Here is a 25500-nt window from a genome sequence, read left to right on the forward strand (position 1 = left end):
CCTTACGAGAAACCTTATATCCCAAATATTCAATCTGGGTATACGCAAATTTACACTTTTGGATTTTCAATTTTAGTCCATAAGAGGCCAATCGGTTCATTACCCTTCCCAATAGTTCCACATGTTCTCTTAAAGTTCGCGAAGCTATCACAATGTCATCCATGTAGATGACCATCTCATTCTTTTCCAAAAAGTCGTGGAAAATTCCCGCAATAAACCTTTGGAACACAGCTGGTCCATTCTTCAACCCAAATGGCAATCTCAAAAATTCGTATTGACCATTTGGCACTACGAAAGACGTATACTTAATGGAATCTTCATCCAACCTAACATGGTAGAAACCCGACTTTAAATCCATAATAGTAAACCACGATTTTCCCCCTAAATACTCCAAGCAATCCTCAATTAGGGGTAGGGGGTAATTGTCCCGCACTATGTTTTTGTTTAAGGCCCTATAATCGACGCACATCCTAGTTTCCCCACTTTTCTTTTTTGTCAACACTATTGGGGACGCATAAGGGGAGTTGCTTGGGCGTATAATTCCTTTTCCCAAAAGGTCTGCTATAATTTTTCCCACCTCTTGCTTTTCTGCAAAGGACAGCCTTCTTGGCGAACAATGTGTTGTATTCCCCGAATTCACTAAAATAGAAGCCCTAAAGTCTGAGGTTTTTGGTTCTCTTTCCATTTTCTCAAAATAATTCTCTTTAATTATCTTCCTCATATTTTCTCTTTCATACATACTCAATCGTGGGTTAATATCCCAACCCTCTTCCTCATTCTCAACATCCGCACATACCATTTGTAAATCATTCGAATTTCCCTCTATCCCTTTCTGCTCAATATTCACACATATTTCTTTTAAATCATTCACACTCTTATTTACCTTTCCTTCTTTACCATTTTCCATACGCACTACTTGTAAATTGTTTATGTTTTTGCTCACCTTTCTCTCTTCCTTCTGTACTTCACACATCATACCTTTCCCTTGTATCTTCTCCTGCAAACCCACTTCCCTCTCGGGATTAAATTTTTTCTCACTCCCAGTCTTTTCCTTACCCACCTTCTTGTCGACCTCATTAAGAACATTACACGCTTTTTGTTTTGTTTTATTTTTTATTTGTACCGGCCATTTTTTCAATTCATTTGTTTGGCCTAGATTTAAAAGCACATTTATACAGTTCATTCCGGTTTTGTGTAATTCATTGGGGTCCGGATTCCCTTTCAAACATAAAGAAATCGAAAATAATTTAATAAAGTCTCTTCCGAGTACTAAGGTACATGGAGTCTTATCTTCTAAAATTTTAAAGTTAATTTTCCTTATTCTACCACGGAACTCTACTGTTGTTTCTATTTGTCCGCATACACTCAGTCTCTTTCCACTTAAGCCCCTGTATTGGGAAACCTTCTTAACTTTCATCTTATAGCTGGGGCACAAAGATTTAATTACCGACTTGCTGATAAAACTACATGGGCTGCCCGTATCAATTAATGAAGAAAAAAAATGAGATTTAGACCTGGTCGGATGTGGACCCAAAGCTACTCTTACCTGTGCGTTCCAGTCCAATTCGTCATCTTCGGCCGCTGCTGCTACTGTCTGGAGTGGACAATTCGTCTTAAGATGGCCTGTCCGACCGCATTTGAAACATGCCCCCATTGGCCTTTGGGGCCTTTTGCACACATTCGCATAATGTCCTATACCCTGGCAATTATAACAGCGCACTTCCTGTCTTGCTGGTTCCACTGTAACACTTTTCACCTGGCGTTGTGCCCTTTCCGCAACCATTTTTTCGTACTTGGGTATCAGCATCTTGAAGTCTGCTACCGTTGTTGTATTCATGAACACTAGGGCAGCCATCGATTTATCTTGCATGCCCTCTACAATAAACTCCACCAATTCTGCTGGGGTGATTGGAGCACCTTCTCCAATTTCCTGCATTTCCAACGCATATCTATGCAAGCTCTCTTGACCTCTTTTCCATTTACGGCTGTCCAACTTACGCAATATATCTTTCACACCCACTGTTCTTTGGAACTCAGCAGCAAGTTCCTTCTTTAGCGATGGCCAGTCCTCAGCCTTTGTGCTTCGTAGGAATAATTTGGCACTGCCACTTACCATTCGCCGTGCGAAAATGTACTTTTCCGCCTGAGCACAGCCCACCACATTCGTCACCTTCTCGAATTCCTCCAACCATTTTGTGACTGTGTAACCGTCGTCGCCCGTAAATTTGGGTAAGGCACCCTCTATATCACCAAACGACACCATACTTTTCTTTTTACTTTCCTGCTTTTCCAATATTAGACTGTTTAATTGTTTCTCTACACTGGTCTCGTCATCTATTTGTATGATGTCAATCTGTTGCTGTGGCTGCGCCTTTTTTCGCTGTTGTTGTAACGGTTCTGGTTTATTAGTCACACACGCCGTTCGTTGCTGTGGCCTTTCTGCTTGAGCTTGCTCGTTCGTTGGTACAACCACCTGTTGTTGTTGTAATGCTTCTGGCTGGCTAGTCACGTATGCCATTTGTTGTTGTGGCATTTCTGCTTGAGCTTGCTCGTTCGTTGGCACAACTGCTTCTTGTTGTTGCAATGCTTCTGGCTGGCTAGTCACGTATGCCATTTGTTGTTGTGGCATTTCTGCTTGAGCTTGCTCGTTCGTTGGCACAACTGCTTCTTGTTGTTGTTCAGCCGGTAAGTCTGCACGAGCTTGCTGCAAACTGCTTGCTCCAATTACCTCCGCTAGCAACCTACGCAACTGCTGGGCTGTTGCCGTCTCTGGAAAATCCACCCCCATTTGCTTGAGGTGTGCTTTAAGTTGATCCATTTTAATTAATAGATCCCTTTTCCTCGTTGAACAAATTCACTTTAAGTTAATTTTATGTTCTTTGAGATTTAAATCCATAATAGTAAACCACGATTTTCCCCCTAAATACTCCAAGCAATCCTCAATTAGGGGTAGGGGGTAATTGTCCCGCACTATGTTTTTGTTTAAGGCCCTATAATCGACGCACATCCTAGTTTCCCCACTTTTCTTTTTTGTCAACACTATTGGGGACGCATAAGGGGAGTTGCTTGGGCGTATAATTCCTTTTCCCAAAAGGTCTGCTATAATTTTTCCCACCTCTTGCTTTTCTGCAAAGGACAGCCTTCTTGGCGAACAATGTGTTGTATTCCCCGAATTCACTAAAATAGAAGCCCTAAAGTCTGAGGTTTTTGGTTCTCTTTCCATTTTCTCAAAATAATTCTCTTTAATTATCTTCCTCATATTTTCTCTTTCATACATACTCAATCGTGGGTTAATATCCCAACCCTCTTCCTCATTCTCAACATCCGCACATACCATTTGTAAATCATTCGAATTTCCCTCTATCCCTTTCTGCTCAATATTCACACATATTTCTTTTAAATCATTCACACTCTTATTTACCTTTCCTTCTTTACCATTTTCCATACGCACTACTTGTAAATTGTTTATGTTTTTGCTCACCTTTCTCTCTTCCTTCTGTACTTCACACATCATACCTTTCCCTTGTATCTTCTCCTGCAAACCCACTTCCCTCTCGGGATTAAATTTTTTCTCACTCCCAGTCTTTTCCTTACCCACCTTCTTGTCGACCTCATTAAGAACATTACACGCTTTTTGTTTTGTTTTATTTTTTATTTGTACCGGCCATTTTTTCAATTCATTTGTTTGGCCTAGATTTAAAAGCACATTTATACAGTTCATTCCGGTTTTGTGTAATTCATTGGGGTCCGGATTCCCTTTCAAACATAAAGAAATCGAAAATAATTTAATAAAGTCTCTTCCGAGTACTAAGGTACATGGAGTCTTATCTTCTAAAATTTTAAAGTTAATTTTCCTTATTCTACCACGGAACTCTACTGTTGTTTCTATTTGTCCGCATACACTCAGTCTCTTTCCACTTAAGCCCCTGTATTGGGAAACCTTCTTAACTTTCATCTTATAGCTGGGGCACAAAGATTTAATTACCGACTTGCTGATAAAACTACATGGGCTGCCCGTATCAATTAATGAAGAAAAAAAATGAGATTTAGACCTGGTCGGATGTGGACCCAAAGCTACTCTTACCTGTGCGTTCCAGTCCAATTCGTCATCTTCGGCCGCTGCTGCTACTGTCTGGAGTGGACAATTCGTCTTAAGATGGCCTGTCCGACCGCATTTGAAACATGCCCCCATTGGCCTTTGGGGCCTTTTGCACACATTCGCATAATGTCCTATACCCTGGCAATTATAACAGCGCACTTCCTGTCTTGCTGGTTCCACTGTAACACTTTTCACCTGGCGTTGTGCCCTTTCCGCAACCATTTTTTCGTACTTGGGTATCAGCATCTTGAAGTCTGCTACCGTTGTTGTATTCATGAACACTAGGGCAGCCATCGATTTATCTTGCATGCCCTCTACAATAAACTCCACCAATTCTGCTGGGGTGATTGGAGCACCTTCTCCAATTTCCTGCATTTCCAACGCATATCTATGCAAGCTCTCTTGACCTCTTTTCCATTTACGGCTGTCCAACTTACGCAATATATCTTTCACACCCACTGTTCTTTGGAACTCAGCAGCAAGTTCCTTCTTTAGCGATGGCCAGTCCTCAGCCTTTGTGCTTCGTAGGAATAATTTGGCACTGCCACTTACCATTCGCCGTGCGAAAATGTACTTTTCCGCCTGAGCACAGCCCACCACATTCGTCACCTTCTCGAATTCCTCCAACCATTTTGTGACTGTGTAACCGTCGTCGCCCGTAAATTTGGGTAAGGCACCCTCTATATCACCAAACGACACCATACTTTTCTTTTTACTTTCCTGCTTTTCCAATATTAGACTGTTTAATTGTTTCTCTACACTGGTCTCGTCATCTATTTGTATGATGTCAATCTGTTGCTGTGGCTGCGCCTTTTTTCGCTGTTGTTGTAACGGTTCTGGTTTATTAGTCACACACGCCGTTCGTTGCTGTGGCCTTTCTGCTTGAGCTTGCTCGTTCGTTGGTACAACCACCTGTTGTTGTTGTAATGCTTCTGGCTGGCTAGTCACGTATGCCATTTGTTGTTGTGGCATTTCTGCTTGAGCTTGCTCGTTCGTTGGCACAACTGCTTCTTGTTGTTGCAATGCTTCTGGCTGGCTAGTCACGTATGCCATTTGTTGTTGTGGCATTTCTGCTTGAGCTTGCTCGTTCGTTGGCACAACTGCTTCTTGTTGTTGTTCAGCCGGTAAGTCTGCACGAGCTTGCTGCAAACTGCTTGCTCCAATTACCTCCGCTAGCAACCTACGCAACTGCTGGGCTGTTGCCGTCTCTGGAAAATCCACCCCCATTTGCTTGAGGTGTGCTTTAAGTTGATCCATTTTAATTAATAGATCCCTTTTCCTCGTTGAACAAATTCACTTTAAGTTAATTTTATGTTCTTTGAGATTTTGTCCTCAGTTCCTCAGTTCTTCAGTTTTTGTTTGCACAAATTTATTTTATGCTTTTAGTTAGAAAACCATGTATAATTTTCTTTTCAGCTAATGCGTAGTACGCTCTGTTCTTCGGTTGGCTTGAATTTCACAATTTCACAATTTGTGTTGTTGCGCGGTTCTTGTCACACCTGAAGTTATAGTCGACTTATCTCTTTGACTGCTACACACGAACTGAGTGTGCCGTCTCATTTATTTCACAATCATGTCTCTATACTTATGCTTACAAACTAATCGATTACAAATATATGTACATTTATCGTTATCAAAGTGTTATCGATATGTGTTATTATTTACAATAGCTGTGTTCATGCACTCTTTTCGACCACAGTATCGAAATATTTTGTCCAGATTTGATTTATGTTCGAAGATGGGCCATATAGGTCCACTGCTTCAGGTACCTCCCCCACAAATGTTCAAAAATTGTAGCAAAACTTGTGCGCACAATAACTCTCGAAGGGAGGATCCGAATTCAACCAAACTTTGCATATGGTAATACTATCTCTAGGCATACATCAGGTTCGGATTATGTCGGTCCACTCCTTCAGGTACCTCCCACACAAAATTTGAAATAAGTGCAGTTTAGTGACACCTCACGAATCGTTATGAAATTTTTTGTAACAGGATGTTCGTGCGGCCCCCGTTACGTCATTGTAATTTTTTCGAAGGCAAGTCCATAGTTCCCGAGATAATGGCGCATAACCTCAAAACCCGCTGCACTATGTCACGAGTTCAAATAAACGGTGGCCAAATATAAAAGGAGTTGCCGTTGTCAGATGAATTTTGGTATAAATACTTATAGGTCACTGACAATGTCGAGACTCAATCGGTCCACTGCTTCAGGTACTTCTCACACAAAATTTCGGTGAAGTTCAGTTTAGGGTCTGTTCACGAATCGCTTTGATTTTTGTTGTAGCAACTTGCATTCACTGCCCCCCCATATAATGGTATAATCTACATAAGGGGCAAGTCCATACTTCCAAAAAAAGATCTATGACACCGTGTGTAGTGGTTGGAGCGCAAGATAACTCTCGAACGGATCTGCCGATTCGGTCCACAATTTGGTCTTTGTAATATTTTGTGCAACCTTAGTTTAAGTTCGAAGATAAGTCATATCGTTTCACTCCTTCAGGTACCTCCCCCACAAAAGTTCAAAAATGTTCGGAAAAATTATGCACTTGATAACTCTTGATGGGAGTGACCGATTTGGTCCATACTTTAAACATCCTAAAATATCTACCAGATATAGATCAGATTTGAATATGGACTATATTTGTCCACACCTTCGGGAACCTTCCACACAAAATTTTGGATAAATTTACTTTAAGACCTGCTCTCGAATCACTTGGATTTTTGTTGAAGCAACTTGCATTCGTTGTCTCAATAACGACAGTAAAAGTTGTTTCAGGGGCAAGGCCATACTTCTTGAGAAAACAGCCCGAAAGTTGTAAAAAAAACCCCTATGGCACCATATTTAGTGCATGGAAGGCTCGAACCGAATATATTGCCGAATGTATCTATATTATGTTTTTCACAGGCTAATGTGATAAAAAAGCCCTATCTATGGATATCTCCGCAAATTTTGAACTTTTGAAAACCCCCCTAAACACATAAGTTTGTTTTTGAAAAAAAGTATTTCAATCACACAGGCTGAGGGTATATCTGTGTCGGCAAAGCCGACTGATACTTTTTTACTTGTTATTTTTCAATATAATCTCCTGAAACTTCAATACACTTAGTCCAACGCTTTTCTAGCAATTCTATCCCTTGATTAAAATAGTTTTCCTCAAGGTCTTCAAAATAGTGGTTTACAACTGTAATTGCATCTTCATTTGAGGTAAAACGCTAGCCAGCAAGGAATTTCTTTAGATTTGGGAACAAGTAAAAGTCACTGGGAGCTAAATCAGGAGAATAAGGTGGGTGTTCAAGCAACTCGTACTTTAATTCGTTGATTTTAGCCATTGTTAAAACACTCTTGTGCGCTGGTGCGTTGTCTTGATGAAAAATTATTTTTTTGTGTTGTAAGCCAGGACGTTTTTCTCGAATTTGTACATTTAATTGTTCCAAAAGTTTGCAATAGTACTCTGAATTTATTGTTTTAACCTTTTGCAGATAGTCAATCAATAAAAATACCTTTGAAGTCCCAACAAGTAAGAAAAGCGTTAAGTTCGGCCGGGCCGAACTTTTTATACCCTCCACCACAAATTTCAGCCATTTCGGTGGATTAATGTGACCACAACCTTCAAAAAACCGAAATTCGGAAAGTACCGTTCTATGGGGGCTATATGATGGCGTGGACCTGTACCTACAAATTTCTGAGGGAAAGTTTTATAAGCCTACAGAAGACTGAATACCAAATTTCATCCATCTCGGTGTGATAATGAGGCCAAACGCTTCAAAATACCGAAAATCGGGAGATATTGTATTATGGGGGCTATATCAGCACGTGGACATATATAAACATTTTATGGTAGAAATGTTTCTTAGCCTCTGGAAACACAAAATACAAATTTACAACCGATTCTTTGGTCAAATGGGTCTAATACATTCAAAATATATTAAAATGGCGCGTACTTTATATGGGGCCTTATATGGGGGCTATACCAAAACGTGGACCTATATAACCCAACTTTGGTAGGAATATTTTTTGGCCTCTGGAGACACAAATTACAACCAATTCGGTGGTAAAATGGGCCAAATATCTTAAAAATTCCTTAAAACGACGGCGCGTCGCGCGTCGTTTTGTATGGGGGCTATACGAAAGCGTGGACCTACATAGCCCACTACGTAAATATAACATATTTTCCCAAAATTTCATCAACCTACGTCAATCCGTTCGGACGCTAGAGTGATTTCCACAGACGGACAGACGAACGGGCATGGCTATATCGATGTAGAATTGCACGCTGATCAATAATATATATAGTTTGTGGTGTCTACAATGATTATTATACCCTCAGCCTTTAGGCTAAAGAGGGTATTTACACTTTGATACGACCAAAAATGTGCCTCATCGAAATAATGGTTTTAGACCCCAAGTATGTTTGTACGATATCCGTTTCAGACAATTTTGAGTAGATCTAGCAATGTCCGTCCGTCTGTCTGTCTGTCTGTCCGTCTGTCTGTCTGTCTGGCTGGCTGGTGCGCACGATAACTCTCGAACGGATCAATCGATTCGGTTCAAATTTTGGGTATCGAAATATTTTGTCCAGATTCGATTTAAGTTCGAAGATGGGCCATATAGGTCCACTCCTTCAGGTACCTCCCTCACAAATGTTCAAAAATTGTCGGAAAACTTGTGCGCACGATAACTTTTGTAGGGAATAACCGATTTGGTCCATACTTTGCACATCGTGTAATTTCTACCAAACTTAGATGAGGTTCCAATATGGACTCAATCGGTCCACTCCTTCGGGTACCTCCCACACAAAATTTCGGAAAAGTTCAGTTTAGGACCTGGTCTCGAATCGCTTTGAATTTTGTTTACCCAAGTTGAATTCGCTGTCCTCTATACGACCCTGTAAGTTTCATTAGGGACAAGTCCATACTTCCTGAGAAAATAGCCTGAAAGTTACAAAAAAGCCTATGACAACGTGTGTAGTGGTTGGAGCGCAAGATAACTCTCGAACGGATCTGCCGATTCGGTCCAAAATTTGCCTTTCGTAATATTTTGTCCAAACTTAGTTCAAGTTCAAAGATGGATTATATCGGTCCACTCCTTCCGGTACCTCCCCCACAAAAGTTCGAAAATGTTCGGAAAATTTGTGCGTACGATAACTCTTGAAGGAAGTAACCGATTTGGTCCATACTTTGCACATTATGAAATTTCTACCAGACCTAGATCAAGTTCCAATATGGACTCAATTGGTAAACTCCTTCGAGTACCTCTCACACAAAATTTCGGAAAAGTTCAGTTTAGGACCTGCTCTCGAATCGCCTTGGTTTTTGTTGTAACATCTTGTATTCACTGTCCCCTACACGAAGGTACAAGTTTCCTCTGGGGCAAGTCCATACTTCCTGAAAAAATAGCCTAAAAGTTGAAAAACAAACCCTGTACACCATGTTTATGGGTGGAAGCCCAAGATAATTCTCGAACGGAAATGCCGATTCCGGCCAAAATTTGGACTTCGTAATATTTTTTTTCAAACTTAGTTTAAGTTCGTAGATAAGCCATATCGGTCCACTCCTTCAGGTACCTACCCCACAAAAGTTCAGAAATATTCGGAAAAATTGTGCGCACGATAACTTTTGATGGGAGTGACCGATTTGGTCCATACTTTACACATTCTCATAATATCTACCAGATATAGATCAGGTTCGAATATGGACTATATTTGTCCACTCCATCCCGTACCTCCCACACAAAATTTTGGATAAGCTCACTTTAAGACCTTCTATTGAATCACTTTGATTTTTGTTGAAGCAGCTTACATTCGCTGCCTCAATTACGATGGTAAAAGTTGTTTCATACTTCTTGAGAAAACAGCCCGAAGGGTGTAAAAACCCTCTATGGCACCACCATGGTCTATGTCGGTCCATTCCTTTAAGTACCTTTTCCGCAAAATTTTTGAACTTTAATCCTAATCAACATTTTTGTCGGTTCATACGACCAAAATTTTGAAACCTCATAAATACATAAGTTTTTTGTGAAAAAAGTGTTTCAATTTGCACAGGCTGAGGGTATATCTCTGTCGGCAAAGCCGACTGATACTTTTTTACTTGTTTCGAGTAGTTACAAACGTAGTGACAAACTTAATATACCCCCATCCTATGGTGGAGGGTATAAAATGTGAGTTACGCCGTGTGACCCTATACCTTGGTTTCCAGTTAAATATCTGTCTACAGTGACTTCAAAAAAATTTCAAAATTTTTAAAAAATAAAAACTTTAAAAGCTTTTTTTTAACGAATCACTTTATAAGTAAGGTTTTATGTAATCTTAGTTAATACTCATCAAAATGTCATACAAGAATACGAGGTCGTAAAAAAGTCATAACCCTAATGCATATGGCACAGGGGAGCTACCCCATTCCACTTCGAAATTAACAAAATATATTTTTTTCTTTTTCACGATGGAACAAATTTAAACATTGACTGCAAAATTATAGAAAATCCCTTCAGTAGTTTTGTAGGTATAAAAAGTGGGCGTGGTCGGTTGGGTGTGTAGGGCCCAAATAAGTACGTAAGGCCGTAGCTTACGTTTTTCACGCAAATACATTTTTAAAACGTTTTTTGCAAATATAGCGTTTTAAAAAAGACAAGGCCGCCCCTTCCGAAATATGTAGTCTATTTTCTCCGAAGGGCCATCCTATTAAATTCCCTGAAAATTTCAGGAAAACCCTATGTTGGACTATGACGAACATATCAGAAAATTATCCAAATCGGTCCAGCCGTTCTCAACAGATGCAATTACCAACGAACAACATTTAATTTTTTATTTACATAGATTATGTTCGTAGTCCATTTCGGTCAACTTCTGCTGTTATTGTTGCTATCTTATAGTAGTTGTTCACTTTTTTATTTGCATATCTTCAATCATTCATCCCGACATACTGAAGAAAATTCTCACAAGGGAAATCATATTAAACGAGTCCCTTCCAACCTTCAGGCATTGTGTGACATTAAAGCAGCGCAATGAATATATGGATATGTTTCCATATTTCATAATACATATCGTAATTCTATTCTGTAATATTAGAAGAGGTCAGCTTAACAATGGTTACACTGTGTTTGTGTTTTCTAATTGCAACAAAAAAAAAGAAGAAGAAACATTTCCACAATTGTCACCCACTTTCTAATTAGATTTGGTTACTCAATGAAAGATACAAGTTCAACCTTAGCATTGAAGGGGTCGCACAAATATCGAACACAATACTAATATTTCTGCATACAGTGACCTGCTGATGTCAGTCGTTTGCTTTCTTATCTTAAGGAGTAAAATGATAAAATATTGTTTAAAATTGTTTGGTATTTCTCTACTACCACAACTTATTAGTTGTGATTTTTAAAATATCCACAATTTATTGCAAAGGCGAGTTCTCGAAATAGGATTTTTAAATTAGGTGTACATTATAGCTCAAATACGTCTCTACCGATAATCATGTGCATACGTACATATATATTTTTATGACTTTATTAAGTACATCAAAACCTGTCTTTAACGATGGACTTTTTTAATTTATGGCCAAAAAAAAGACCAATCTTCGGGTAATAATAGAAATTGTTTTACCAGAAATTGTTATGCACTCATATTGCTTTTTAGATTCACTGGAAGATGGTGGGAAGAGAGACTAGCCCATCAGCAATACAAATGGGTTTATTTTTATGTTCTTAGACCCTACATACATAACTATATTAAAACCTGCCTGAAAGGTCAAAACTACTCCTCCTATACTCTTTTCGATTGGGTCCAATGTATGCACATATCAAAAGCAACAAATCGACGATTACGTATTAATTCAATTTTTGTATCCGTTACAATTTTTTAAAATGTAATATATTGTGTCCGGATGGGGCACAACGATTCAGATTGACTCAATTATATGGGACCTAATGTTTATATAAAGTACGCTGTCGAATTCGGACTCTTGATTTGAGGATGTGTAGCTGTAACCCCTGAGGTCCATTGTGGTCATCCTGAATATTTGAGAATATAGTTTTTTTGGTTGTCCGCTAGCAAGAAGAACTATTTCGGTATCGATATTCCGGTATCTGGGTTACAGTAAATAGTTCCACTTTAGACCCCTCACAGCGCTTCTGTAGACCCATTCTGAAAGAAAGGGTGCTTCTATCGACCAATTCTTAAAGAAAGGGTCCTTCTATAGTTCCATTCTCAAAGAAAAGGTGATTCTTTAGACCCATTCTCAAAGAAAAGGTGCATCTATAGAACCCTTCTGAAAGAAAGGGTGCTTCTATCGACCCACTCATAGAGAAAGGGCGCTAATATAGACCCATTGTTAAACAAAGGGTGCCTCTATAAACCCATTCTGAAAGAACGGGTGCTTCTATAGAGGCATTTCTGAAAGAAATGTTGCTTCTGTAGAACTTTTCTTAAAGAAATGGTGCGTCTGTAGACCCCTACTGAAAGAAAGGGTGCTTCTATAGACCCATCCTGAAAGAAAGGATGCTTCTATAGACCCCTTCTGAAAGAATGGGTGCTTCTGTTGACCTCTTCTGAAAGAAAGGGTGCTTCTGTAGACCCTTTCTGAAAGAAAGGGTGCTTCTTTAGACCCCTTCTGAAAGAAAGGGTGCTTCTATAGACCCATCCTGAAAGAAAGGATGCTTCTATAGACCCCTTCCGAAAGAAAGGGTGCTTCTGTAGACCCCTTCTGAAAGAAAGTATGCTTCTATAGATCCATTTTGAAAGAAAGGGTGCTTCTGTAGACCCATCCTGAAAGAAAGGATGCTTCTATAGACCCCTTCCGAAAGAAAGGGTGCTGCTGTAGACCCCTTCTAAAAGAAAAGGTGCTTCTATAGACCCATCCTGAAAGAAAGGATGCTTCTATAGACCCCTTCCGAAAGAAAGGGTGCTTCTGTAGACCCCTTCTAAAAGAAAGGGTGCTTCTATAGACCCATCCTGAAAGAAAGGATGCTTCCATAGACACATTTTGAAAGAAAGAGTGCTTCTGTAGGCCCTTTCTGAAAGAAATTGTGCTTCTGTAGACCTTTTCTTAAAGAAACGGTGCTTCGGTAGACCCCTTCTGAAAGAAAGGGTGCTTCTGTAGACCCCTTCTGAAAGAAAGGGTGCTTCTATAGACCCATCCTGAAAGAAAGGGTGCTTCTATAGACCCATCCTGAAAGAAAGGATGCTTCTATAGATCCATTTTGAAAGAAAGGGTGCTTCTATAGACCCATCCTGAAAGAAAGAATGCTTCTATAGATCCATTTTGAAAGAAAGGGTGCTTCTGTAGACCCATCCTGAAAGAAAGGGTGCTTCCTTAGACGCCTTCTGAAAGAAAGGGTGCTTCTATAGACCCATCCAGAAAGAAAGGATGCTTCTATAGACCCCTTTTGAAAGAAAGGGTGCTTTTATATACCCATCCTGAAAGAAAGTATGCTTCTATAGATCCATTTTGAAAGAAAGGTTGCTTTTGTAGGCCCTTTCTGAAAGAAATGTTGCTTTCGGAAAGAAAAGGTGCTTCTATAGACACAGTCTGAAAGAAATGGTGCTTCTGCGGACCCATTCTGAAACAAAGGGTGCCTCTATAAACCCATTCTGAAAGAAAGGGTGCTTCTATAGACCCATTTTGAAAGAAAGGGTGCTTCTATAGTCCCTTTCTGAAAGAAATTTTGCTTCTGTAGACCTTTTCTTAAAGAAATGGTGCTTCTGTAGACCCTTTTTGAAAGGTAGGGTGCTTCTGTAGACCCCTTCTGAAAGAAAGGGTGCTTCTATAGGCCCATCCTGAAAGAAAGGATGCTTCTATAGACCCCTTTTGAAAGAAAGGGTGCTTCTATAGATCCATCCTGAAAGAAAGGGTGCTTCTGTAGCCCCTTCTGAAAGAAACGGTGCTCCTGTAGACCCTTTCCGAAGGTTAGGGTGATTCTGTAGACCCTTTCTGAAAAAATGGTGCTTCTGTAGACACTTTCGGAAAGAAAGTGTGCTTCTATGGACCCAATCTGAAAGAAAGGGTGCTTCTATAGCCCCATTCTGAAAGAAAGGGTGCTTCAATCGACCCATTATGAAAGAAAGGGTGCTTCTATGAACCCATTCTGAAAGAAAGGGTGCTTCTATGAACCCATTCTGAAAGAAAGGGTGCTCCTATAGAGCCTTTCTGAAAGAAAGGTTGCTTTTATGACCCTTTCAGAAAGAAAGGATATTTCTATAGATCCATTTTGAAAGAAGTGTGCTTCTTTATGCGCTTTCTGAAAGAAATGTTGCTTCTGTAGACATTTTCTTAAAGAAACGATGATCCTGTAGACCCTTTCCGAAGGTTAGGGTGATTCTGTAGACCCTTTCTGAAAAAAGGGTGCTTCTGTAGACACTTTCGGAAAGAAAGGGTGCTTCTATAGAGCTTTTCTGAAAGAAAGGGTGCTTCTATGGAGCCATTCTGAAAGAAAGGGTGCTTCTATGGACCCATTCTGAAAGAAAGGGTGCTTCTATAGCCCCATTCTGAAAGAAAGGGTGCTTCTATCGACCATTTATGAAAGAAAGGGTGCTTCTATGGACCCATTCTGAAAGAAAGGGTGCTTCTATAGAGCCTTCCTGAAAGAAAGGGTGCTTCTATAGAGCCTTCCTGAAAGAAAGGGTGCTTCTATAGCCCCATTCTGAAAGAAAGGGTGCTTCTATCGACCATTTATGAAAGAAAGGGTGCTTCTATGGACCCATTCTGAAAGAAAGGGTGCTTCTATAGAGCCTTCCTGAAAGAAAGGGTGATTTTATGATCCTTTCTGAAAGAAACCGCATTACTATACCATTATTTTTTTCGTGGGCAATAAAAATGCCTGAGGAGCACCTCCTTACGAATTGGTTATCCGTTTTGGACGAAATTTTGCAAATACTAAAATTTCTTTCAAACGTACGTTAAATTTATCAAGAACGTCTACATCGGGCAACTCCCGCTTTAGATTATGGGTTTCTGGTCCATATATCAACAACATATGTTACTGAAGTGATGTTCCATGGGTCATGCGAATGGATCTTGGTAGAGAAAGATAGGCATAGACTCATTGGCGTGACATCAAAGTCCATGATTTATGTTAGTAGTATTTCAAGTGGACTATTACCTACCGGTAGTGGTAGTATCGTAACACTAATCCATCAGTGGAGAAATCTTACTTACGAAAGAACGTTCTAATGCTAATTTTTCCTACGGAGATATACCAAATTTTGTACAGATTTTTTCTATGCAAAAAGGAACATGTTACCCATTCCCCATTCCGTTATAAAGGTTAAGGTCTTCAATTATCACACTTTCGCTAAATGCAAAAAATAAAACGGAATGCTTTCTTTTGGTATTTTCTCATTTGATTGTTTGTTTATATGAGCCACCGTAGTCGTCTCTATTTTCAATATGTGACGTAGTACCTCGCAATTGGATTTAAATTATTTCTATCTGTGTAGTCATGTTTGTTTGTACGTGTGCATTTGGATTTTTTTGTTCAATGTGTATCTCTGCTATATAGACAACACAAATACTATATATGCTGTATGCACAACATTTATCCATTCTGCGTGGTTCTTTCTCCGTCAAAAAACATTCATTCACAGCACCACCCCAAACTATGAGAAATCGTCGCATGGAAATTTTTAAAATAGGTGAAATGTCATTCATATTATTATGCAAAATTAAAAAATAAAACAATTTAATTACCATATTGAAAGTTTTGCATACAAATAAAATTCTCCAATCATGGATGTCCAACTCCATGTGGACGAACTCTAACTCCTCTAAAAATAAACTTACATGATCTGAAGATTCTGCAGCAGATGAATTACGTTTGTCAGCCTCTGATGTTCCAGCACTCGCTCCCATAGAATTATTTGCTGCATCGTCTTCTCCAGCAGATGCTTCTTCCACTTTTCGACGTCGAACTTCGGCCATTTTTTACACAAAGCTAATTGCAAATTAAATTATCGTATAGGAGGGTTTTTTTATCTTATTCTTTTCTATTGCCTTATATTCACTTTGTCTACTTTATCGCGCATAAAATAATCAAAAAAATTCTTGATGTATTTTTTTTTCTAAATTTCTTCGGTATGTATGTATGTCAGTTGAGTGTTTTGTGTACAATTTTATGTATTTTTTTTCCTCTCTTATGGAGTTGTCATTTTTTGCCGTGTGCGCCGCCACCGATTTTGATATGAGGTGGTTGAAGAAATCAAAACAAAAACACAATTCTCATAGCTAGAGATCCGACAAAATGGAAATAAATTAATCGCGGAACAGGTAGTTTTTCTTTTAATATTCTTCCACCTATACACTTTACGTTATTGGCTCTTTATAAAAATCAACTGTCTATTTTTCCAATTCACTACCAAAATTTAGGGATACACACGTCGACTTTAAATCGATTAATCGATTTTTTTTTTGGTATCAAAGGGGGAGAAAATCGAATACTTTCGATAAATTCATGGACACTTTTAGAATTGCGCCACCTGTTGACAAAAATATGCATTGAGAAAAGAAACGTAATACCCTGTTTCAACTTAACCAGACTTCAAATGTCAATTCCATAGCGTAAAAATTGGTTTACATTTACGAAATCCACTCGATTTCATCTGTCAATTCCTTTGTGTATACGTCAAATGAAAACTCGTCTGAAATCGACTGGATTTCATTTGACGTTTAAGCAAAGGAATTGACAGTTGAAATCGAATGGATTTCGTAAATGTAAACTTACTATAAACGTCAAATAAATCCTCATCATGGTACAATAATGCAGGTACAACGGCAAAAAACAGCCGATTATCACATTAGTTGTCAAATTGCATTATTGTGAATAAAATTACATACAAAAGGTAAACAAGCAATTCACAGTAATGCGTTATTTTGGCGTTTGGTGTGGTAAATGGTCCGATTATTGTTATCGATGTAACACCTTCTTATTCCGCCATGATCCTCATAAAGAAGCCCATCAAAAAGTTTGCAACCGCGGATGCAGTTGAATCACTACAAATGTACAGTACAAGTGCCGTTGGAGTACATCTTTTTCTATGACTTTACTTATGAATTTTACAAGGGAGCGCGCAGCTAGGATGCACTCCATTTCGATCCATGGTAGAACAAATATAAGGTAAAGTAAATACTACAACAAATACAACTCGAACAACAACCACAAAGGAATTTGTTTTTGTTTGTAACGTTACTGCGAGTTGTATTTGTAAACAAAACAAGGAAATGTCTATAAATTATTTGAATTTAAAAAACTTATAATTTTTCACATTTGGTTGAATATTTTGGAAAACATGAATGAAAATTCGTTACATTTTCAATTTGTATGTTTCCACATCATTCCACTAAATGCATAATTTCTCGCAGAACGTAGAATTCTTGCAGAAAAGTTTGGGGTCGCTGGAAATTCATAGAAAAAGGAGAAGCTGTTTCAATGTTTTGTTTTAGAAATCAAAGAAGCACATGTTTATTAGGGCTTTATTTTTTTAAATTTTAACAAAATATCTCACATATTAACAAACGTTGTATCGCCTCTTCAAGCGGGGATTTACTGCGCGGCTTATCGTTCAAACTTGGAGGAGGTTACATATCATTGATATGAAGAAGTCTTTCTGGGAAATGGTTTTTTCCGAATGATATATTTTTTTCTCAAAAAATATATGTCCCTAATGTACATCGAAATAGAAATAAATGTATAAAATGTCATATGAAATTTGACACTAACGTTACAACCCAGTTCAGTCAGCTGTGCATTGCTGCTACCTTTTCTTATTCTACCATGTACAAAAGGTAAACAAGCAATTCACAGTAATGCGTTCTTTTGGCGTTTGGTGTCGTAAATGGCCCGATTATTGTTATCGATGTAACACCTTCTTATTCCGCCATGATCCTCATAAAGAAGCCCATCAAAAAGTTTGCATCCGCGGATGCAGTTGAATCACTACAAGTGTACAGTACAAGTGCCGTTGGAGTACATCTTTTTCTATGACTTTACTTATGAATTTTACAATGGAGCGCGCAGCTAGGATTCACTTCATTTTGCTTCCACAGCACACAGCTAGGATGCACTCCATTTCGATCTAAATCACAGCTTTTGATGTAGTCCCAGCAAAAAGTTTGCTTCCAAAGATGCAGTTAAATCACATGTACAAGTGATTTGGAAGAGCGTCAAATTATGAATTTTCACTCATGATTTTTACAAGAGCGTGACTACTGAAAGATGCACTCCATTGCACTGCATTTTAACTGACCCTTTGGCATTGCATTTTAACTAACCTTTTGGGGGTTGTATAGGATGCAGTCCAAAGGCGTGTTTTTATACATTCTGCGGAATGTGTGCAAGCCATTACAAAATATCCCAGAACAAATAAAATGCATTTATTATTTGTGTAAAAAAATATATTAAGAACTTTATTACATTAACACGAATTATGAAAATTCTCCATTGAATTTAATCGCAACCATGCGTGTTTCCTCCGCTCTCCATTTAATCCAAGTTGAACTGTTCTTGCTTCATCTGCTAAATGGGTTTGATATTGTCTTCCCATTACAAGTTAAGATTTCGAAATGTACTCCAACAGCTACCGAAAAAAATGTTCGCAAAGTAAATATTTTTTTTATTTTATATTAACACATTTTTGGGAACGCTAAAACGCTTATCTCTTTTTGGAAAATGTATGCCGTTGTCTGTAGAGATGTACAAACTGATTTATGTGCTTGTAGGGATCTCTAACAACTGCTAATAAAATGTAGCGAACGGAGTGGAGTGCCTTTTTCACGACTCCGTTGAACTGCATCCGGATGTTGTTAAAATGTGACAAGTGGATGTGATTCTTTGGATTGCATACAAATGCGGTTAAAATGTGAGGAATGGAGTGCCTTTTTCACGACTCCGTTTGAACTGCATCAAAACATGCCGTGAAAGAACTGGTCCACATTGCATTACTTCCAATTTATTTTGCTGGGGTGTTTTGGATTGAATTTAAAGGCACTCTTCGGATTGCATTTTTAGTCACTCTACCCAGCAAAAAAAAAATGGAAGTGGTGCAAGTTGGAGTGAGGATTTCATTACATGCATGGATGCGCTTCCAGTGGACTAATGAAAAAGGCAATCCTTTTCCTCACATTTGGATTACATCCAACAAGCACTTTTATGTATAAACGATAAAAAATTCAATTTTCATTCAACAAATGAAATTAAAGTAATACGGCGTTTATATTATAGTTTTTTGCAGGGTTAACCTTCTTTATGAGGATTTGTTTGAAGTATATACAATGGAAATGACATTTGAAACCCAGACCCATTGGGTTAACCTTGTTATATATAAACGGCCTATAAGAATAAAATTAAAATGTCTTATTAATGGCCTGTTCCCGTACTTTACAAAGTGGTAAAAGTCGTAAACGATTTTCATACAAATTTTGTGTACGGGAACGCAAAACTCGTAAAAGTGGTAAAAATTGTAAAAATGGAGTGCTTCCTAGCTGCGTGCTGCGGAAGCAAAATGGAGTGCTTCCTAACTGCGTGCTGCGGAAGCAAAATGGAGTGCTTCCTTTCTGCGCGCTCCCTTGTAAAATTCACTGAGGAATTCATAGAAAAAGAAGCACTTCGTGACACTTGCACCAGTGATTTAACTGCTTCCGTGGATGCAAACTTTTTGCTGGGTAAAGATGCGTAAAAATGAAAGCCATTTCGAAATATCGCAGAATAAATAAAATGCATTTATTATTTGTGTAAAACAAGAATACAAAGAACTTTATTATATAAACACAAATTAAAAAAAAGTTTCCATTAAATTTCCAGCAAAAAGTTTGCATCCGCGAATGCAGTTGAATCACTACAAGTGTACAGTACATTTTCCGTTGGAGTACATCTTTTCCTATGAATTCACTTATGAATTTTCCCAGCAAAAATTTTTGGAAGTTGTGCAATTGCAGTTATGATTTCACAACATCTTTCGATGTAGTCCAACAGAGTTATAAAAAATGCTCTCCGTTCGATACATTTTATAAGCAGTTGCTGTAGAGATCCCTACAGAAAAAAACAGTTGGTTGATCCCTACACATTTTTTCAAAAGATAAACAAGAGTGTATACATTTCGAAGAATTTGTTATAAAATAAAGAAATAACAACTCAGCAAAATAAATTGGAAGTAGTGCAATGTGGACTAGTTCTGTCACGGCATGTTTTGATGCAGTTCAAACGGAGTCGTGAAAAGGCACTCCAGTCCTCTGATTTTAACCGCATTTGGATGCAATCCAAAGAATCACATCCACTTGTCACATATTAACAACATCCGGATGCAGTTCAGCCGAGTCGTGAAAAAGGCTCTCCAATTCCTCACAATTAAACAGCATCCGGATGCAGTCCAAACGGAGTCGTGAAAAAGGCACTCCGTTCGCTACATTTTATTAGCAGTTGTTAGAGATCCCTACATGTACATAAATCAGTTTGTACATCTCTACAGGCAGCGGCATACATTTTCCAAAAAGATATAAGCGTGTTAACATTTCCAAACATTTGTTAATACAAACTAAATAATATTTAATTTGTGAAAATTTTTCCGGTAACTCACGAGAAGAAAATTTTCGAATGGAGTGCTGTTGGAGTACATGTCGAAATCTTATCTGGTGATGGGAAGACAACCCATTTAGCAGATGAAGCAAAAACAGTTCAGCTTGGTTTAAACGGAGAGCGGAGGAAACACGCATGTTTGCGATAGAATTCAATGGAGAATTTTCATAATTTGTGTTAATGTAATAAAGTTCTTAACATTTTTGTTTTACACAAATAATAAGTGCATTTTATTTGTTCTGGGATATTTTGTAATGGCTTGCACAATTTCCGCAGAATGCCAGTATCAAAACACGTGCTTTGGACTGCCTCCAATTCTACCCAAAAGGGTTAGTTAGAATGCAATGCCAAAGGGTCAGTTAAAATGCAGTGCAATGGAGTGCCTCTTTCAGTAGTCACGCTCTTGTAAAAATCATGAGTGAAAATGCATAATTTGATGCACTTCCAGATCACTTGTACATATCATTTAACTGCCTCTTTGGAGGCAAAATTTTTGCTGGGAACTTAAGTTGCGAACGTTTTTGCGGTAATTCACGAGACGGAAATTTTTAATGGAGTGGAGTTGGAGTCCATGTCGAAAGCTGTAGTGCGATTCTCTAACACATTTTTTGAGTTACCGACAAAAATCGGTAAAATTAAAACGCAAAATTATGAATGAATAGTTCAAATAAAAGTTGACAACACTCTTGCTATCGGTAGAACTTTCCGATTGCTTTTTATTCGTCGCTAACTTATCGAAAAATATCGGTAATTACCGAAATTATAAGCATTTTAATTTTACCGACAATTGTCGTTAACTCAAAAAATGAGTTAGAGAATCGCACTACTGAACTAGTGATGAGAAGGCAACATAAAACAACTTTAGGATGATGAAAGAAAATCAGATGCGCTTGTATTAAATCGAGAACGGAGGAAGTAAGCTCAAATGTGATTGAATTTAAAGAAAACTTTTTTTAATTTGTGTTAAGAGCATATATAAATTTCTTTGTGTTCTTGTTTAACGCAAATAATAAATGCATTTTATTTATTTTGGGATATTTCGCAATGTCTTGCATTTTAATTGCATCTTTGGACTGATTAAAAATGCAGTCCGAAGAGTGCCTTTAAATTCAATCCAAAACACTACATCAAAAGCTGTGATTTGGATCGAAAATGGAGTGCATCCTAGCTGTGTGCTGTGAAAGCAAAATGAAGTGCATCCTAGCTGCGCGCTCTCTTGTAAAATTCATAAGTGAATTCATAGGAAAAGATGTACTCCTACGGCAAATGTACCGTACACTTGTACTGATTCAACTGCATCCGCGTATGCAAACAGCCGCAAACCGTACGGAACTTCTCTTTATTGATTTTACACAATCCGCACCATTTATCCAATTTAAGGTGGGAATCTACACGGATTAATGTTTCGCGACAAAAGACAGTTATAAGCTTCTTGTAGCAAAACAGTTTGACGTTTTACAGAAAGTTTATAGGCTTGCAATATAAAACGACCATCAGTAATGAGCGATTCCTTCATGCCTCGACTAATGTTTACAGCTCCACCAACATCGCGGAGGGTAATCTGCATAATTGCCAGTCATTTAGTGATATATTTGCTCTGTTCCTTTACGTACCTGAGGTTACCATTTTTTACAAATTTTAACCTGTAAAGTGTTCCCTTACTTTTAATAGCATACAATTTACATGAGAGCAGTTTACCACTTTTACCATTTTCTGCCACTGTTACCATTTTTAAAAGTAAAAGAACAGACCAATTATTTGTTTCTTTCGCTTTTTGAGAACCAGGAAGAAGGGGCATTCAAAAACATTGTTAAAATGTTTAAGTAAAATTGACATTTTTGTATAAATACATTTGCATGTATACACATAAATACATAAGCATTGCGTGTCAAATTCAATTTGACAATGAACGTACACTAGCGGTCATCTGAATAGGTTTGAATTTTTTTCTTTTTATATGTTAAGGTATCTTCTGATGTGTTCGTATTACAGATCCATACTATTTAGTTTTTGAGAGTCCTATACTATGCCAACTTAGAGCTGGCAAACCATCGATATACCCAACATTAGATATTTTCGATATAATGTTTTAAAATATCGATTGCTATCGATATTATCGTTAAGTTGTCATCACCATTAATTTGGAAATGAAAATGGCGGAAACGTCATGTGATTTTCTTGAAATTTTGCACAAGTAGTTCTCCGAAATGTGAGGGAGAATAAAAAATTGCTTTTATTTTATAAAAAATAAAAAAAAAATACATTTTACTCTACCGAAAAATGTGTACGTGTGACTACGGGCTTAAGCTGAAAACAGATACAACGTTTGATTAAAGTTTTGCGTTGGGCGTCGAGAAAAAAACAACAACAACAGGGCGACGACGATACCAAAGTCCAGCGTTTATCTGTTTGCCGGCATATATTTCAAATGAATTTGAATTTTTCGGCATCATGCCCAACAGTGTAAAAACGGCCAAAACGACACAAAACTTTACCCAAACGTTGTATCTGTTTACAGCTTTACTTTCTCAAACACACATAACCGAAAAGTAGCGAAATTTATATTTATTTCAATGAATTTCAGGTTAGAGGTATTTATTCCGATAATATCGATAGGTAAAACTATCTATCGATATTGAATTTTTAAATAACAATCGATATTATCGATAGTGACATCGATTTTTTGCCAGCTCTAATGCCAACATTCCCAAGAAAAAACTTGACGGTGTTGCCATATTTTCGGAAAATATCCCAATTATAATAAAATATGTACAAAAAAGTGTCCAATTTTTGCGATCATCAGAATAGGTTTGAATCAAATAAAATTGAAAAATTGTACTACCCATGCAAATATTGCCCAGTTTTTTGGTTTAGTTTAGTAAAATGGAACATTCTGATAAATCTTACAACAAAGTTGACCCGCTTTATTAGGAACGTGGGTTCAATTCTCAAAAGGGAAAAGTTACCAATAACTTTCAGGTAAAATCAAGAAATATTCAAACAAAAACGTTTTATAAACTTGCTTTAAATGATTTTTTTGATTTTGTTAGATCTCTTCTGAGCTTCGAAAATTGTCTGAAAGCAAATACGAAGTGTAGCCATATTATTATGATCGATAAATTAGAAAGGTCATTGAAAATAGTTGGTATTTTAGTTCATGTTTCATTTTTTTACTATCCTTGCAGTACAAATTTAAGTATTATCATACTCACAAATTCACCATAGTTGACCACATGTATCATAAATGTTCGAAAATTGGTCTGGAAGAATGTTTCTTCGACGACAATAAAATAGAAAATTATAAATCAAATTTAAGTCAAAGGGGCATGATATCGCCAGACCAATTTTCGAACATTTATGATACATGTGGTCAACTATGGTGAATTTGTGAGCATGATAATACTTAAATTTGTACTGCAAGGATACTAAAAAAATGAAACATGAACTAAAATACCAACTATTTTCAATGACCTTTCTAATTTATTGATCATAATAATATGGCTACACTTCGTATTTGCTTTCAGACAATTTTCGAAGCTCAGAAGAGATCTAACAAAATCAAAAAAATCATTTAAAGCAAGTTTATAAAACGTTTTTGTTTGAATATTTCTTGTGGCCTGTTCCCGTACTCTATAAAGTGGTAAAAGTCGTAAAAGTTGTAAACAATTTTCATATAAATTTTGTGTACGGGAACGCAAAATGTGTAAAAGTGGTAAAAATTGTAAAAACTTTTTAGTTCTGGAACAGAGCTTTGATTTTACCTGAAAGTTCTTGGTAACTTTTCCATGTTGAGAATTGAACCCACGTTCCTAATAAAGCGGGTCAACTTTGTTGTAAGATTTATCAGAATGCTCCATTTTACTAAACTAAACCAAAAAACTGGGCAATATTTGCATGGGTAGTACAATTCTTCAATTTTATTTGATTCAAACCTATTCTGATGATCGCAAAAATTGGACACTTTTTTGTACATATTTTATTATAATTGGGATATTTTCCGAAAATATGGCAACACCGTCAAGTTTTTTCTTGGGAATGTTGGCATAGTATAGGACTCTCAAAAAGTAAATAGTATGGATCTGCAATACGAACACATCCAAAGATACCTTAACATATAAAAAGAAAAAAATCAAACCTATTCAGATGACCGCTAGTGTACTTCAAAATAAATATTTTGAAAAAAATTTTAATCAGCTGTTAAGGCCTGCGTACATAAGCAGTCTTGCTTGATTGCCTTGCTTTCCTGCTTCATTTCTGACATAATAAAAATAAAAGAATAAAGAAGACCGAGCAAATTTCGAACTGGGTTGCCCTTTTCTTTTTTATTCTTTTATTAGAAGTAAGCAAGGTAAGCAGGCAAGGCAGCTTATGTACGCATGCCTTTAAGGTGTGAACAGAATGAAATACGCCGCTTTTTTCACGCTCAATTTCATGTCAAAGATTAAAAGCCAAGTACTAACTAATTCAAATGCTGTCTAATTAATTTGAATTTGGTAGTACTTTGCCTTTAGTATTTTACATGAAACTGAGCGTAAGCGGCGTATTTCATTGTGTTTCTACCTTTAGCACGGGGTTACCTTTTATCATTCTACCATGATTACATAGTCGAAGGTCACACTAGAGTGGTTTCATTGAAACTTTTAGGTATTTATAGATCGAGTTTCCCACTACAGCAACTTTATGATATCACTCTACTGTGAAACTCGACCTAGGAACCCTTGTTTTCATGAAATTGTTTCAATGAAACACTCTAGTGTGACTTTCGACATACATACCTGATATATTCTAAGATGGGAAAAGTCAATTGTGAAAAATTAACTGTAGGTGGAGTTAACCTCTGTTGTTACGA

The 25500-nt window shown here is 37.6% G+C and overlaps 3 protein-coding genes across 3 annotated transcripts in view; all 3 read right to left on the bottom strand.

Annotated features, from left to right (window-relative positions):
• Cds (CDP-diacylglycerol synthase) overlaps positions 1 to 16497 on the bottom strand; it is a 35197-nt gene extending 18700 nt beyond the window's left edge. The window contains exon 1 of the mRNA XM_073982372.1: positions 15869 to 16497. Within this exon, the coding sequence (XP_073838473.1) occupies positions 15869 to 16006 (138 nt within the window). The 5' untranslated portion in view covers positions 16007 to 16497. The remainder of the gene's footprint in view (positions 1 to 15868) is intronic.
• LOC141401849 (uncharacterized) lies at positions 1094 to 2878 on the bottom strand. Its single transcript, XM_073982374.1, has 2 exons — positions 1547 to 2878; positions 1094 to 1472 (listed from the first exon to the last, which is right to left on the bottom strand). The coding sequence occupies exons 1-2, from the start codon at positions 2816 to 2818 to the stop codon at positions 1464 to 1466; spliced, it is 1281 nt and encodes a 426-aa protein (XP_073838475.1). The 5' UTR covers positions 2819 to 2878; the 3' UTR covers positions 1094 to 1463.
• Positions 3632 to 5655, bottom strand: LOC141401848 (uncharacterized). The gene is made up of 2 exons (XM_073982373.1): positions 4085 to 5655; positions 3632 to 4010 (listed from the first exon to the last, which is right to left on the bottom strand). Exons 1-2 carry the CDS (start codon positions 5354 to 5356, stop codon positions 4002 to 4004), a joined length of 1281 nt encoding a protein of 426 aa, XP_073838474.1. The 5' UTR covers positions 5357 to 5655; the 3' UTR covers positions 3632 to 4001.
• Positions 16498 to 25500: the final 9003 nt, after the last annotated feature.

Source organism: Musca autumnalis, unplaced genomic scaffold (assembly GCF_047663935.1).
Source record: "Musca autumnalis isolate F117 unplaced genomic scaffold, ASM4766393v1 scaffold_4, whole genome shotgun sequence".
Taxonomy (NCBI): domain Eukaryota; kingdom Metazoa; phylum Arthropoda; class Insecta; order Diptera; family Muscidae; genus Musca; species Musca autumnalis.